At 40.6% G+C, this 15,315-nt stretch overlaps 1 protein-coding gene and 1 pseudogene across 1 annotated transcript in view; both read right to left on the bottom strand.

Moving 5' to 3' along the window:
* Nucleotides 1–9,232, bottom strand: part of CPLANE1 (ciliogenesis and planar polarity effector complex subunit 1) — a 118,397-nt gene extending 109,165 nt beyond the window's left edge. The window contains exons 1-5 of the mRNA XM_019650733.1: nt 8,995–9,232; nt 6,077–6,211; nt 5,712–5,957; nt 5,270–5,344; nt 220–308 (exon numbers count right to left, since the gene is read on the bottom strand). Of these exons, the coding sequence (XP_019506278.1) occupies nt 220–308; nt 5,270–5,344; nt 5,712–5,957; nt 6,077–6,211; nt 8,995–9,232 (783 nt within the window). The remainder of the gene's footprint in view (nt 1–219; nt 309–5,269; nt 5,345–5,711; nt 5,958–6,076; nt 6,212–8,994) is intronic.
* Nucleotides 9,233–9,717: 485 nt separating this feature from the next.
* Nucleotides 9,718–15,315, bottom strand: part of LOC109387048 (aldose reductase-like) — a 10,527-nt pseudogene continuing 4,929 nt past the window's right edge.

The following is a 15,315-nucleotide window of genomic DNA, read 5'->3' on the forward strand; positions in this document are numbered from 1 at the left end:
AAGTCCAAACTAGCCTACATAAAAATGAAGCCCAGACCAAGTGGCTCAGTTGGTTAAGAGCTTGCTCAAGAGCGCGAGCTCCGAGCAACAGCGGTTCAATGCCCAGCCCAAACTGAGCAGCTACTGAGCTGCCACTGAGCTGCCAACAGGTGGCAGGATGGCTCAGCTAAAATAAATACATACATACATACATACATACATACATACATACATACATACATAAATGAAGCCCTGAGATATCATGAATGAAGATGCCTGGCAAGTCCCCATGCTGGGTATGAGGACAGCTGCAGTGGAGGACAAGAAGTCTGTCAGAGCCCAAGCAGGGTGAGAGCATAAATCTTGGGCGAATGGTCCATTCTTGGGAGAATCTGAGAAGGACGCTCACACTGTGGGATATCCTGGCACAGAGTATTGGCGCCTAAGCTGAGTGAGGAGGACACAGAAGCCACAACGAAAGTTATCCCACTGACCAAAGTGAGGACAATACGAGCACCAAAACAAACTATAGTAATGGATGTAAAATCCATGAAACAAAATAGGAAACCATGAATCTATATAATTATAAAAAAAAATAAATTGAACATTTGATGGAAAATGGTATATTTACATTGCTTCAAAGTATCTCACTATAAAATACTCAGTAATTACAAAGGAGAAAAGATTAACTTTACAATGAAGAAGCCAGGCAGACTCCATTTAATCCACAGACACAGAGGGTAAGGGGGGAGGGGGACTGGTAGAAGAAGGAAAAGCGGATTAAATATACGGTGATGGAAGGAGAGCTGACTCTGGGTGGGGAACACACAATGCAATATGTAGATGATGTATTATAGAAATGTACACTTGAAACCTACATAATTTTACTAACAAATATCACCCCAATAAACTTAATAAAAAATGAAAATTACTAGAAATGGGACAAATGGAAATCATGTGCCACCTAATAGGTAAATAAGAAAAACAGCTCTGTGATCTATGTGCTAAAGATACATTAAATGAATCACAAGGAAGTATCAGGCAAGCCCAAACTGAGGGACATTCTACAAAACAATTGATGTGTAACCTTCAAAGGTTTCAAGGTTATGAAAGTCGGGAAAAGACTGAGAAACTGGTTCCAAATGGAAAACCTGACTACTAAACATAATGAGTAACTGTAAATTTTATCCTTTCATTATTAGGGACAATATTGGACAATGGCAAAAAATTTGAATAGGAAAAGAAACTGAGAATTAGAAGGTTGTAATGTATAAATGTTAATGTTCTGATTTTGATTGTTGTCTTGCAGTTACGTAGGCAAATGTCCTTGTTTGTAGAAAATACACACTACAATATTCAAAGGTAAAGGAATATGTTTGTCAGTCACTCTCAAATGGTTCATGAAAATAGTTTATCTGTACTGTATTTGCAATTTTCCTGTAAGTCTGTGATTATCCCAAATTTAATATATTTTTTTAATTTTTACAATTGAGAAATCATGAACAATGATGGCATTTGGTCACGGGCCTGGGCTGTATTCAAGCATAGCCTTATTCTTCCTTCTTTTTTTAAATTCCCTTCTTCCTAATTCTATTAGTTTATGAAATCCAAAAAATTTGCATTTATTTGGTACGATTGATGCCATATTTAATAAGAAAATAGCTGATTTTGAAAAATAAAACAAGCTTTAAAAGACTATTCAAGTCCAGCACGGAATGACCTATTAGGATGCTAGTCATCCTCATACTTTATGTTTTTCAATTGCTCAGAATATCCTAAGATTCTAGATAATTACTTCCTTAGTATTTATTTTTATAAATTTAAATATAAAAATTATAAATAAGAAATTCCTTAAGAAGAGCTAACCAAATGCAAGAATAATGATAGCATTAGAAAAGCATCATTTGCAGCTCCTAATGAAATAGATCTAGTCAAACAGTATCAGTGGCTGCTAAAACTATTAGGTGAAAGTACACGGGGAACTTCATAAGAGATGGACTGACATGCCCTAAACCCACTAATCAATCTTAAAATTGCTAACAGTGAAACAAACAGACATTATGACTTCCGATATGATGCTACATAGATAGAAGTACACAGAACCATCTATGAAATAGTCTTACAAAGATAAAAAATTAAAAACCTGAATCTGTGTCTGAATCTAACCACCAGTTGACAAGAAATAAAGAAACTGAAGGAACATACTAAAAACACCAGGAGAATAAAATCAACCATATTTGGAATGTAAAAAATTCTACAGAATAAATCCACAAAATAAAATAGGAAACCATGAATCCATATACTTATAAGTAAATGAAGAGATTGAACATTTGATGAAAATGATGCGCCAATTATATAGTTTATTTAGCAAATAAACGGCATTTTAAAAAGGGAGGAAGGGGAAAAACTGTTATATATGTATTTTACATATAATAATGCATAGATAAATAGATACAAGAGACATATAACCAAATTCAATATACACATATGAAAACCGTTTTTGGATCTCAATTCAAATAAACCAGTTGGGAAAGATATTCAACAGCTGCTAAAAAGAATAAGGAAGATCTGTAATAATAATCTGTGAACTGCAATTTCTAGAATATATTAATTGAAAAAAGTGCAAAATTGTATATACATAGAAAAATAAAACAAAAATTAACAAAATAGGTTAACTACTAAGGGTAAGGCAAACTAAGTAGAAAGGCTAGGGAGGGAGTGATGCTTCTTAATATAGTTTTGTACAGTTTTGACTTTTGGAATTATGTTAAAACAAGAATTGGGGGGGTCCAAGAACTTAATACAAAGAGAAGCAAATAAACCTGACTGCATTTCAAGTGAATAACTACACTGAAGAGAAAAAGGATTAATTCAAGTAACTTTTAAAGAGTATTTTGACCATATATTATCAACCTTAGATAAACAGAACAAAACTCAAACTCTTCTTAGTAGTTTTGTTTTTCCTAGGTGTGTGAGTATAGAAATTATGAAGCTATTTTGTGTGCACTGTAGGATTCAGCAAATGAATGTATACACTGATGTTGATGGAAGCCAGCATTCTCACCGTGGAACAAAAAGGAATCAATTACAGAATGGGAAAAAGGTAAGGAAGAGCTGTAAGGAGCTGCATTAGAATTGGAAGTATCAGTATAAAAACTCATGATTTCTAGCTCTATCCTCTAAAAGGGACTAGAAGCAGTGACAGCCCAGAAGCAATACGCTAATTTAGCACTCAAATCTTGGTTTCTAAATACCATTCCTCAGTGAGAGGAATGAGGGCTCTTTGGAAAAACGGCTGATTTCAGTGTTGGGGTAGAGAAAGAACTAGATGGACCTGGAAGATCTTATCCCAAAGTAAGGAAGTAAACATACGATGAGGGCATGTCAAAAAGAAACACGAACAAGGGGCTGGCCGAGTGGCGCAGTTGGTTAAGAGCATTAGCCCTGAGCAACAGGGTCGCCGGTTCGATTCCCACATGGGCCAGTGAGCTACGCCCGAGCTGAGCTGCCTCTGAGCAAGTACTCCTAACAACAAGGTTGCGGGTTAGACTCAGGCATGGGATAGTGGACCGCACCCACCCGCAACTAAGATTGAACATGGCACCTTGAGCTGAGCGGCCGCAAGCTGCCAACGGGGGGCCAGATGGCGACTGGACTTGGAGCTGGGCTAGCTGGGCCCTCCCCAACTAAGATTGAAGGACCACAACTTGGCTGTTCCCCTTCCCCAATTCCCCAACACTGTTTCCCTTCCCCAGATCCCCAGTAAAATCTTTAAAAAAAATTAAAAAAAAAAGGAAAGAAACACGAACAAGATTGAAAGTCCAAATCCCACAGGCCAAATTTGGGGCACTCTGAGCATCAAAATAAATAAAATGAGCAATGGGTTACAATCTATTAAGTAAAATAAGAATGAGACCACAGTTATATGAGGGGGGGGGGAAATCACCATTTTGCAACCATCACAGTAAAAACTGATGCAAGAGAGGACCATCAATGGATGTTAAATCAGGGAGAGGGGGATTCTGATGAGGAACAGGATATTAACATACTCTAGAGCTATCTCCTCACAAATTACTTGATAATTTGCAAAAAAGAAAAAATACTAATGATAGTGGACAAAAGGGATAACATCTTAACCTATAAAGAAGCAGACATTATACTCCTCTGGTTGTGGTAACTTGAAAAAGACATAACATTACTTATATAATATTCCAGCCAAAAAAATGCAAGCCTGTCTATTCATGTGGAAACTATTCCATATTGAGGACAAGGATATAAAATAATATACTATTCCTTCAAAACGTCAATGTCATGAGAAACAAAGGCTCAAGATCTGTTCTAAGTTAAAATTAACAATATAAGTAAATGCAATATAATATCCTGAGTGATCCTGTACCAGAAAAGAAAATGCTCTATAAAGGATATTATTATGATTGTGACATAATGGGAATATGAACTATAGCATAGATAAAAGTCATGTATCAATGCTAAATTTCCTGCATCAACGCTAAATTTTCTGAACTTGGTAACTGTACTTACTTGTTTATATAAAAGGTGACTTTTCTTAGAAAATGCGTATTGTACTGAGTAGTATTAAGGGGGGAAACGGAATGATGTGAGAACCCACTCTCAAATAGTTTGGGGAAAAATAAGTGCACGTGTATAAAGAGAAGGATAAAACACCAGCAAAATATAAACAAGTGGTCAATCTGGGTAACGGTACAGGAGTTCTTTATATTTTTCTTGCAATTTTTCTGTAAACTTAACAATTATTTCAAATTCAAAAAAGGCAATAGGAAAATTGAACATGACTGGGTATTACATGATACCAAGAAATTAATGTTATTTTTGGTGGTAAGTGGCAATTAGATTATGGTTCGGAGTTTTGTGGGTTTTTTTAAAGGGTCCTTACCTCTCCTAACTATGAGATAGAGTATATACTTAAGTATTCATGCCAGGGATTTGCTTTAAAATTTCCCGTATGTATACTTAGCTATAAGTTTTGCAACTAAAACGTAAAAGATAAAAAGAAAGCTCAAGATGAGAGACTAGAGCCCCACAGGATTTGATGAGGGATAATCTCCCATCTTTTAGAACTCTAAAAGATGTTCTCATCCTGTTAAGTGGCAAAGATGATCTCTGCTACATACTTAACTGGCGATAAAACGCCAAGGCTACCGACAATAATAAACATCACGAAACAAGTAAAAATCAGTTAATGGAAGAGAAAGAAATAAAAGTAACCTCCATCACACTCACAAAATATGTTAAGTCGACCCAAAACAAGTACCTTTATTGAAAACACACGGGCGAATGTAATTTAAAGCGAATCCTCGTTCTTCTGTGGTTTCCACCACGGACAAGTCTGAGAAATGGCGTCCATTCCTCAATGTTCAACTAAGTTATCATCCACTCAGGTCACACACGGGAGTCTCCCCACGACCACCTCGCACGCGTCATCCCCAAGGCCTCCCCCCCGCGGTTTTCTACGCGACCCTGCGGGCGCGGCTCGGCCGGGGGCCCGCCCTCCGCCCCGGGAGGCGCCCACCGGGGACGGGACAGGGGCTGGGGGACCCGGCGACTCCGTCAGCCCGAGGATGCTGCGCGGGAGGGCGGCGCCGGGGAAGCCGGGGAGAGACGAGGGGGCTGCGGGAACGGGGGACGCCGGAGGCCCCGCGGCTTGGGGAGGGGGCCGCGGACGCGAGGGGCCCCGGCGATCGGCGGGCAGTTACCTCCGCCAGGGACAGGCCCGTCCGGGGCGAGCAAGGGCGCGGCGAGGCCGACGATGGAGCGGGGCGCGCGGCGGGCGTGGCGGGCGGCGGGAGGGCGAGCGCCGCGGGCCCAGCCGGCCGCCGGGATGCGAGCCTGCGCCCTGGCGACCGCGGAGGGCGGGGCAGGGGGCGCGAGCGCCGCCAGGGCGCCTGCTCCGAGCCGGGGAGCTCGCGCGGGCGGGGAGCTCGCGCGGGCCTTCCCTCCTCCTGTTCCCCAGGCTCTCTCCCGCGTCCCTGTCCCTGTCCCCGTCCTCTAGGGCCGCCCTGCGCTCGCCGCCCACTCCCCGCCTCCTCGCGGCGGCGCCGGGCCCTCTGTTTCCACTCACCTGGGCGTTCCTCAGACGCCTCCAGGTGACCGTCTAATAACCCACCACTGTGTAAGTCACGGGATGTCACCCTCCGTGGAGACGCCAGAGACCCTGAAAGGGTTGCACACTGCCCTCCCCAGATCAGGGGGGAAGCTTAAAGCAGGAAGGAAAGCGTTGTGTGTCCTCGCAATCCTAGTGACTTATTTACTACAGTTTTCACTTCCTTCGGCCCTGTCCTGGTGCAGCCGGCTGGCTGGGAACAAGGGGCAGGGACAAGCAGCTCTAAGGCTCTGTTTGGCCTGGAAAAGCATTTTTCCGCAGCTTGAATCTGTAAGCCTGAGGCAGTGGCATGCTCTTCGTTTCCCCACCCGTCCTCCTCCCCTTCACACGTGGAAAAACCTGGCCTGGTTTTTGAAGGCATTTTGGCTTGCGACCCTTGGCCAGGATACGTATGTTCTGCTGAGTAAATCGCCAGGCCCTGTGAATCAGGGCTATCAGGTTGGCTTACCTTAGCAAACGAAGGATACATTACAGGGCAGGAGAACTTCCCCAAGCATCGCAAACCTATCCCTCTGCTTCCATGTGAGATAACTGGCAGCTGGAATACTGGCAGCTCCGCACCATTTATCTCAAAGGTTATAGAACTGAGGTGGTGCTCGTCCACGTCAAGTCGGGAACACCTTACATGAATCTTGCTAGAGTTAGCACAAAAAGCCTAACTCAAGCAGAAAAATTCAGAAACTGAGAAATTCTAACTTATTCCCACAGTGGTCTGTGTTCCCATTTCTCCGCCTTAAGATGTGACAGTAATGGGATAACCGATTTTGCTGGATGGCCTTCAGACCCAGTGGTGTAATTCTGGAGTTGACTGTCCCAGATTCTTTAAAAATTTATGGAAGTGACTACAGTTTGCTAAAATAAAAATCATGGAATGCTTATTATGTGTCAGACACTGTGTTAGGTATAAAGGGGAAGACAATATTGTCCATATTTCAAAGAGAGTCACAGTGCAGCGGTAAATTCCATGAAAGCAGAATGCAGAGTGCATTTTCCCATTTGAGAGATGGGGAGGTCGGAAACATCTAAGCTTTTAAATGGGGAACAGTTCAATTTGAAGCACATGTGTTTTGTGGTGCCTTTGGACTTCAGGTGGAACTCTCTAATGAACAATTAGATACATGGTTTAGAAGCCCAGTGAGAGGATTGTAGAATGTGTAACCTAAGCATGCTCTCCTTCAGCCTGCCCGGCACTTTTTTAAAGGTTGCCTTTCTTTAATATATATTGAAGAAGAGTTTAATAGAGCAGACCACTTCTTATGAGAATGTGAGTGGAATGGGAGACAACCAAGAGAGCAGTGTCATGAAATCCTAGGAAGGAGTGGTCAAGCATATGAAAATCCAAGTAAGGTCAAATAAAAAGAAGCCTGAGAATTTCCCATTGGATTTGGTGTTTCGTAGTTATAGTGCCAGATGTATAATATCTGCGGTCCTTTTGGTAGCAGATAGTAAAATTAAATTTGAATAACTTGAGCAAGAGAGGGAATTTATGGCTGAGATTCTGGTGTATCCTACAGAATCAAAGGAATGGTTTCAACAACCAATCTTTGGGCAAGATTGGAAACAGGACAGATTGTAGATGTTCTCTTGAGAGCAGTGATGTCCAGTAGAAATTTCCTTGATGATGAAAATGTTCTATGTCTGCTCCTTCCAATATGGTAGCCATTTAGCTACCAATGGTATTGAGCACCTGAAATGTAGCTAGTGCAACTAAGACAATGAATTTTTTATTTTAATGAAATTCAAATAGCCACATGTGGCTCGTGGTTCCTATATTGCACAGTGCAGCTTTAAAGCTTTGCTATAAACATCACTCAGGTCCAATTATCCTCAGCTCCTGTCTCAGTTCAAAATTGCAAATCTCTGAGAGGGAAAATGCAAATGGTGCAGTTTAGGTAAGAGATCCACTCCTGGACCAATCAGCTATGGCTAGGATCATATAGTACAGAAATGGCTGCTGAGGGCTTATCTGTGTGTCTGAGACTTTTCTCTCTCCACAAGGGGAAGGAATCATTATAAGCTGAGGTCTATGATAAGATGGAGTAGTGAATTATTTAGGGTAAGACTAGGCTGCCTAACAAAAAGCCCCTAAAATCAATCCATGGCCTGCAGAACATAGACAGTTATTTCTCTTGGTGTAATTATTACAAGGTGAGTAGCTCTGGCACACACAATCATTCAGAGATAATAGGTTCTTTCATGATACTTGCTCTGTCATTCTCCAGCCTCTTATTGCATAATCAAGATGGTCACAGTGGATTCCAGCCAAAGGAAAGGGGAAAAGAGAGCGAGAATGCCCACAGTCTTAAGACCTAATATTTCTGCTCATGTTGCATTGGAGAGAACTTAGTCACACCTAACTGCAAGTGAGGCTGGGACATGTAGATTAGTAATGTACCCATTAAGACTGAAAGAATGATTTTGATGGACAATTAGTAGTCTTTATCACAAGTGGTTAGAATACGAAAAGTAATACGTATTTCCTGCCTTCAAGGCTATCACAGGTTTGGTGAGGAGGAGACAGATGAGTATTTAACTAGCAATGAGTATGGATGCTGTAAAAACTCAAAAGAATTAAAACAGTACCTCTCAAACCTGAATGCATAAATGAATCACCTGGGAATCTTGTTAAACTGCAGATTCTGATTCAGTAGGTCTGGGGTAGGCAGGCCCTTGAGATCAGCTTTCCTAACAAGAAACAGATGACACCAATGCTGCTGGTCCTTGGACCATATTTTGAGGAGCCAGTGATTTCAGATTCAGCAACCACCACAGAAAAAATGGCATTTAAACTACACCTTTGTGTCATGGTGCAGTGATTAAAAGACCTGCTTTGGATATTAGATATCCTATGTTGAATTCCCAATTCGGTGACTTACCTGATTTAAATTGCTTCTCTTCAAGCCTAATAAAGATCATAAATAACAGAACCTCACACAAATTAGATTTAACAATTAAAGAAGTTGATGAGCTCATTAACGCAGGGTCAGCAGGTTTCTTGCAATTTTCATTGGCAGGTCTCTTGTTCCATTTTTCTGTAATTCTTTTCACTCTGCCCTTTGTCTTCAGGTTGGTTTCTTTTGTGATAAATTGACAAGATGGCATATTTACACCCATTTTACGAAGAACATATAGTTTAAAATATTTTTCTATAATTGAAAATTCTTCATCAGCCTCCACCTCAATGTGGAGCACGGTAAGTCTTTTTTTTTAATTTTCTTCAAGCTCACAAAGTATGTTTTCTTTGAGACAAGAAGTCTGGCTAAAAGGATTACAGTTCCAAGCAGCCAAAACTCAATCGTTAGTGGCACTTTTTCACTTTGTAGAAAAGAGTATCAAAAAAAAAAAAAAAGAAAAAGAAAAGGGTATCAAGGTTGGACTTACCCCGGCCAGGCAAGAAGGGCAAAGAAAACTGGAAGAGACCTCTAATCTACTGATACTGCTCTTTGGACCCAACACCACGTTGGTCTAGTCCTCTCTGGTTCATCTGCAGGTCACTGCCCCACTGCTGAGGGACACAGGCCATAGTACACTACATAAAGGGAGAAGGAGGCAGAGAAAATGACAGCAGGTCACTTGGGGAAGAGCGGGCACTCACAACTTCAAAACTCTTCGTTGAAGGGATCTCTTGTGAGAGGCACAGACACACCACTTCCTGTTGTAGCTAAGTAAGTTGGTCATGTCCTCGCTACTCAGTTCAAAATCAAAGACTTGAAAGTTCTCAGCCATGCATTGGGGTGTCACAGACTTGGGGATCATGACCAAATTCCTCTGCATGGGGAACTGGCTCAGAGCCTGGGCTGGGATTTTATTGTGTTTGTCAGCTATTGTGTTGTTCCTGGGATCCTCCAGTAAGGAAGGGTCCTCAGGCTTGGCCCAGGGCCTGTCGGGAGAGTCGAGGGGCCTGTAAACAGTCACCTTTGGAGTGGCAATACGGGATTAACTTCTCCTGACTGAGGTATGGGTGTTACTCGATCTGGTTAAGTACTGGCTTAATATTTTAAGCCTGGTTTAAGATCTTCTCGATTTGGAGGTCAAGTTGGAGACTCTTAATAGCTTTCACCAGCCCTTCATCCACCAGCATTTCCATGTCCTCCCACATGTCCACATAATCGGTCACAAGGAATCGCATTGCCTTTCCCATCCAATGGGAAAAATTCATTCCCAGGCTTGAGGCCTGTCAGCCAGGTCACTGGGTGACTTCTGGCAGGCTCTTCTCACAATGGTATGGGCTCACAGCTTGCTGAGGATGAAATGGTCCACACGCTTCACCACCTGTTCCTTGAGTTTTTCCTGGATGGCCACCCCACCTCATTCTCATTCTGGTATCATCTTAACAATGTCACTTGCATTTCTTCTTTGATAAAGTCTCTTTGAAATAAATGCTCTGTGTTGCTGATTTTCTTCTCATTCTACTTAACCTACAGTTTGGATTCATGGAAGTGGTAGGAAGGGTTTTGTGCCTTAACAGCAATGGCGGAGACAGTGATTGTATTCAAATTTCGTTTTCTATATGCTTACCCATTGCTGCTTCAGGATGTCTGATGTTTGCTGCTAGGTCTTCTGCATCGGTGTCTAATGTGGTACAGCTAGTGGGCCTCTTAATTTCCTCCTTGATGATGCTACAGTACCCACGAAGGCTCAGAAACACCCTTCATCTTTCCATTCCTTTGCCTCTACAGTGGGGTTCCCTTGCTCTCAAACTCCTTCCCAATGCCCCCAGCATGTGAAAATGTTATGTCCCTTGAACTTGACATAAAAGTTGAGAGCAGGTCAAGAATAATGACTCCTTTCCCTATTACATGTCATGATTTATTCTGCTGGGATCATCCCAAATTGGGGATGGAGGAACATCCTAATTACTGGGAAACACTATTCTGCTTTCAACTTTCTCTTCAACCCCATCCCCATCAGATTTTCCCTTGAAATAATACAGACTCCTTGTTTCAGCCAAGCCAGAGGAGCTTTCTTCTTCCTCTTCTTGCCTGGATAGTACTCCTATTACATATATTCTGAATACTCTCTGTATTGTCCCTACATTGTGGCTTGTATCAATAGTAAAGCTCCATATTCAGACTTTAATGCTTTGAGTTTCATATATAACAAGAAATCTAGAGAGCCCGTCTCTGTGAATAAAGCTGAACTATTTACACAGATGTTTCGCTAAAAGAATAAAATAATTTTGTCTGGAAACTTGAAGCTGAAAACAATCTTTGTTCTAGGTGGTATCTATCTTCTCTATAAAGGGGGAGTGTCATTGATTCGACAAATGGGTGGTGTGGTGGCTTTGTAATGTGTCAGTTTGGCTAGGCTGAATTAATTTTCCAGAATTCCCTTCGCTGTATGTTTCTAGCTAGCATAGACTACAAGAGATTAACAGCACTTGGAACCCAGTATCAGGGGCTCCAGCACACCACTGACTTAAGGCTGGTAAGCCACAAACACCCTAAAAGGGAGAACATCTCTTTTGATAGTTATCAGAAGAGTGAAGAAGTTTCTTTCCAATAAATACACCTCCCCTCACATCTCATTAACCTAGATTGAGTCACTTGCCCTGAATGTGTCAGATTTCATGAAACACAAACACTGTGTGAGGATGGCCAGGATGTCCTGATTGGCTTGTACCTGTGAAGACCTACTCTCACCTACAGAGGGGGAAGGAAGACAGTCAAATGAAATTGGGTTCCTTTTAGGAAGGTGGAAAATGAACGGATAGATTTAAGAATTCGTTCTACCAAGTACCCTTATAATTAGATACCCAAGTCAGGTTGCTATCAGGATCATGAATAAACAAAAAAATATCCATTGTATCAACTACTATATTTCACCCATTCTAAGATGTATTTCCCATTTGATGTACTCTCAAACTGGGATGTTTTACAACAGTTGTCAGCCAGGTGGCAGTAATTGTCTGAGTGTATGTGCATCAAAATTTGCAGAAAGTCTCAGCAACTTGAGAGAAAATTCCTAAGTCGTCAGATCATTCTTAAGAAATGGTTCATTACCAACATTCCTGATGGTCAGAAATTATTTTTCAGTCTGTGGAGTTTGGTATATTACCCTACTTGCAAGTTAATAAGCCCTCCTATTACTGTTTCATGGATGGTGGCAGAAAACTACTCCTTGGGTTTGAGACAAAGGACTATTTCTCAAGGCAAACGCAACAGGCAGAATGTCAGTCTGTGAGGTTCCCCAGGCCTTACAATTTCCACAGAGGCAATATGGGTGCTTACATAAGTGACGTGGGTTGTATTACAGAAGAGGAACTGTGAGCTGGGAGATTTCCTGCTTTATAGTGAGTGGCCAGCTCATTGTTTAGGTCACGATCTCAGCAAACACAACCCTCAGAAAGGGCCTGGGTAGAGCGGCTAGGGCTTTGCATTGTTGGCATACCTTGCCAGGGCGTGAACAGGCATGGTCATGGCAGATTGCCTATCCCATCAATACTGTGTTGGAAAACAGACATCAATATCTGAGTCCAAAAATAATTCAGAACAGGTAGTCTGTTAATGTGAAGTTGTTTCAAGAATACTTAACCAATTCATTTAGCTTGCTTTCTTTTTATGAATAATTAGATAATAAAGACTGAGGTAGAACATAAAGGGGGAGGCACAAGAGTGAGCAGGAGATAGGGAGAGCAGGAGATCTGGTCACGTTTTGACTGAGGAGCTTTGGGGGTCATCCAAGTTCATCACACAGGCGCACACTCAGGTGTGGGCTGGGGATATGAGTCCTCGCTCCCATGTGGTTAATTGATTAATCTTCCAAAGAGTTAGTCTTCCTGCTGATAGGAGTTGCCAAAATGCAAAAAGCATAACTGAGAGTTGTAAAACAAATGTTATCATTTCAAGTGCCATAAAGCAGTAGAACCAATGTTTATTTGAAATCAAAGAGTAAAAACAGTATTTTAACTACTCCAATATTTGAAGCAGAACAAAACTGGATAAAAAACAGATTAGTTTAGTTCTCACAAAATTTTGGATTTAAGTGTTACATTTAGCTTCAATCTGCTTATGAGGAAAATTTCCTTATCAGGAAAACAAAACTTAGAAGAGTTTAAATGATTTTACTAGAGGACTCAGAAATATTCTGAAAAATGTTTTCTTGCTAAGAGAATTTAAATAAAGAAACTGATAGAAAATAAAAGGAAATTATGTGCCCTTTCAAGACCTTTGGATTCAATGTTCTTAGTTCTTCATGTCCTTAATACGACTATATCACTATTCATAATTTTCCTCTCACGAACAAGAGGAAAACATATGGAGGTGGGAAGTATCCTGAAGAGAATGAGTAATCTGTGAGAGTCCTGAGATGAAATTAACTATAATACATAAAAGTGAAGGAAGTTTATGTAGTTAGCAGAGAGCTGTTCAATGAACAAGTCCCTAGAAAGTTGGGTATAACTAAAGAAATGTTGAACATACATCACATGCATTTCAAGGTCAATATCCCGTACTTGCAGTTACTCAATGGTTACTCCTAACCATTTTGCCATACTACAATAAAATGATCTATCTAAAACATAAATATGTCACGCCAAGGGCTTCAGTAACTCCTCACTGCCTATAATGAATGCACTGTTTTATAAACTATGTTCAATTTATTCATTGCCTATATATATTTATAGTCACTATACAGAAATAATGTGTTGAATGAACACTAAGTACAAAGTATATTAATGCAGAAGAGTGCTACCCCAAGTCTGATCCACTGACCGCTGAAATCAGCATCACATTGGAGGTGGAACTCGCATCTGTTTTATAAGGCTATCCAGGTGATTCTTAGGAATGCCAGTTTTAAAAACCCTGTTCCAGAGGACTAAAAAGGAGGGGACCTAATTTCTTTTCTTTTTGAGATCTTACCCTCCAAAGAGCATTTAAAACATCTGCTGTGCAGCCAGAATTATTAGAGCCTCTCAAAAGGTGCCATGTAAATAAAAGGGACAAGGTTCAGAGTTTTGACTCCTAAGGACAGTTTAGCCGTGATACCCTATGGCCCTTTTGAAAGAAGCTTCAATATTGCGAGTTGAGTATATGTCACATATACATTAATGTGCTTGTGTATAAATGTACTTGAAACAAAACTATATAGTTATATATATTTTATATATTATGTGTACATATATATAAAACAAAACCATGTATGTATTTAGCAGAACTGGAGTCATGGCTGAATCATAACATTTAAGCAAGACTTTCATTTTTAAGAAGCCATGACAAAATTTTAAATTTACGGAATTAACAAGCAGAGCATACATTCATTTTCCATATTCAAAAAAACTAAATGTAAGGAACCAAAAAGCTGAGAAATATAGCAGGTAGTGGTACCTAATATTTTGACATTCTATTAAATATTATAAATTAAAGATTATAGGAGAAAGGAAGCTAAATTCTAAGAGAATAAATATAGAAAGGACAACCTATGTCTTGGGAAAAAATTAAAAGTGGAAGGAAAAATATTTTCAAAATGTATTTTAAAAATCGCTAGACATGCATTAATGACAATAGACAGAAGGTAACTGATCTTGGTAATACTGGTCATTCTCCTCTCTCGTTGTTGCCATGACTTTGGGGCACTTGGTTTAGTTACTCCAATTTTCTTAAAGACTAAAAACTACATTACTAATAACTTGGCTTTATATACTGTGTGTCTTGGGTAAAACTCATGGGTGTGGTTATTGATTGTGGAGGGCGGAGAAGGAATCACTTAGGGAGCTCAATGCACACAAACTGCTCGCATCCTCTAATGAAGTGGTTCTCAAACTTGACAAGTACCAGAATGCCCCAGAGGACTTGTTAAAACAGAGTACTGGGCCTCATCCCAAATTTTGGATTCAGTAGGCTTGGGATTGGGCCCAATAATCTGAATTTCTAACAAGTTCCCAGATGATGCTGATGTGCTGGTTTGGTGCACACACTTTGAGAATCGCTCTCTAACGAAATCAGTAGTCACATGGCCAAAGAAGAACTAGGCAGACACTAGAGGAAAACCGTATCTCCTTGTATAGATTTCCAGGACATAGAATAATATTCACAAGTTTGTCACCTGCTCAAAAAACAACTATGCAAAAAACCCCAAAAAAACCCAACTACACATACATTAATCTTCAAGGATTGGAAATGACAAAATTGGTAGGGGGAGGAAATTTTTTTCCAAGGATAAACCCAACACCTAAGTAACTTTTTTTTTTTTTTTTTAGC

Source organism: Hipposideros armiger, unplaced genomic scaffold, assembly GCF_001890085.2.
Source record: "Hipposideros armiger isolate ML-2016 unplaced genomic scaffold, ASM189008v1 scaffold_146, whole genome shotgun sequence".
NCBI classification, from domain to species: Eukaryota; Metazoa; Chordata; class Mammalia; order Chiroptera; family Hipposideridae; genus Hipposideros; species Hipposideros armiger.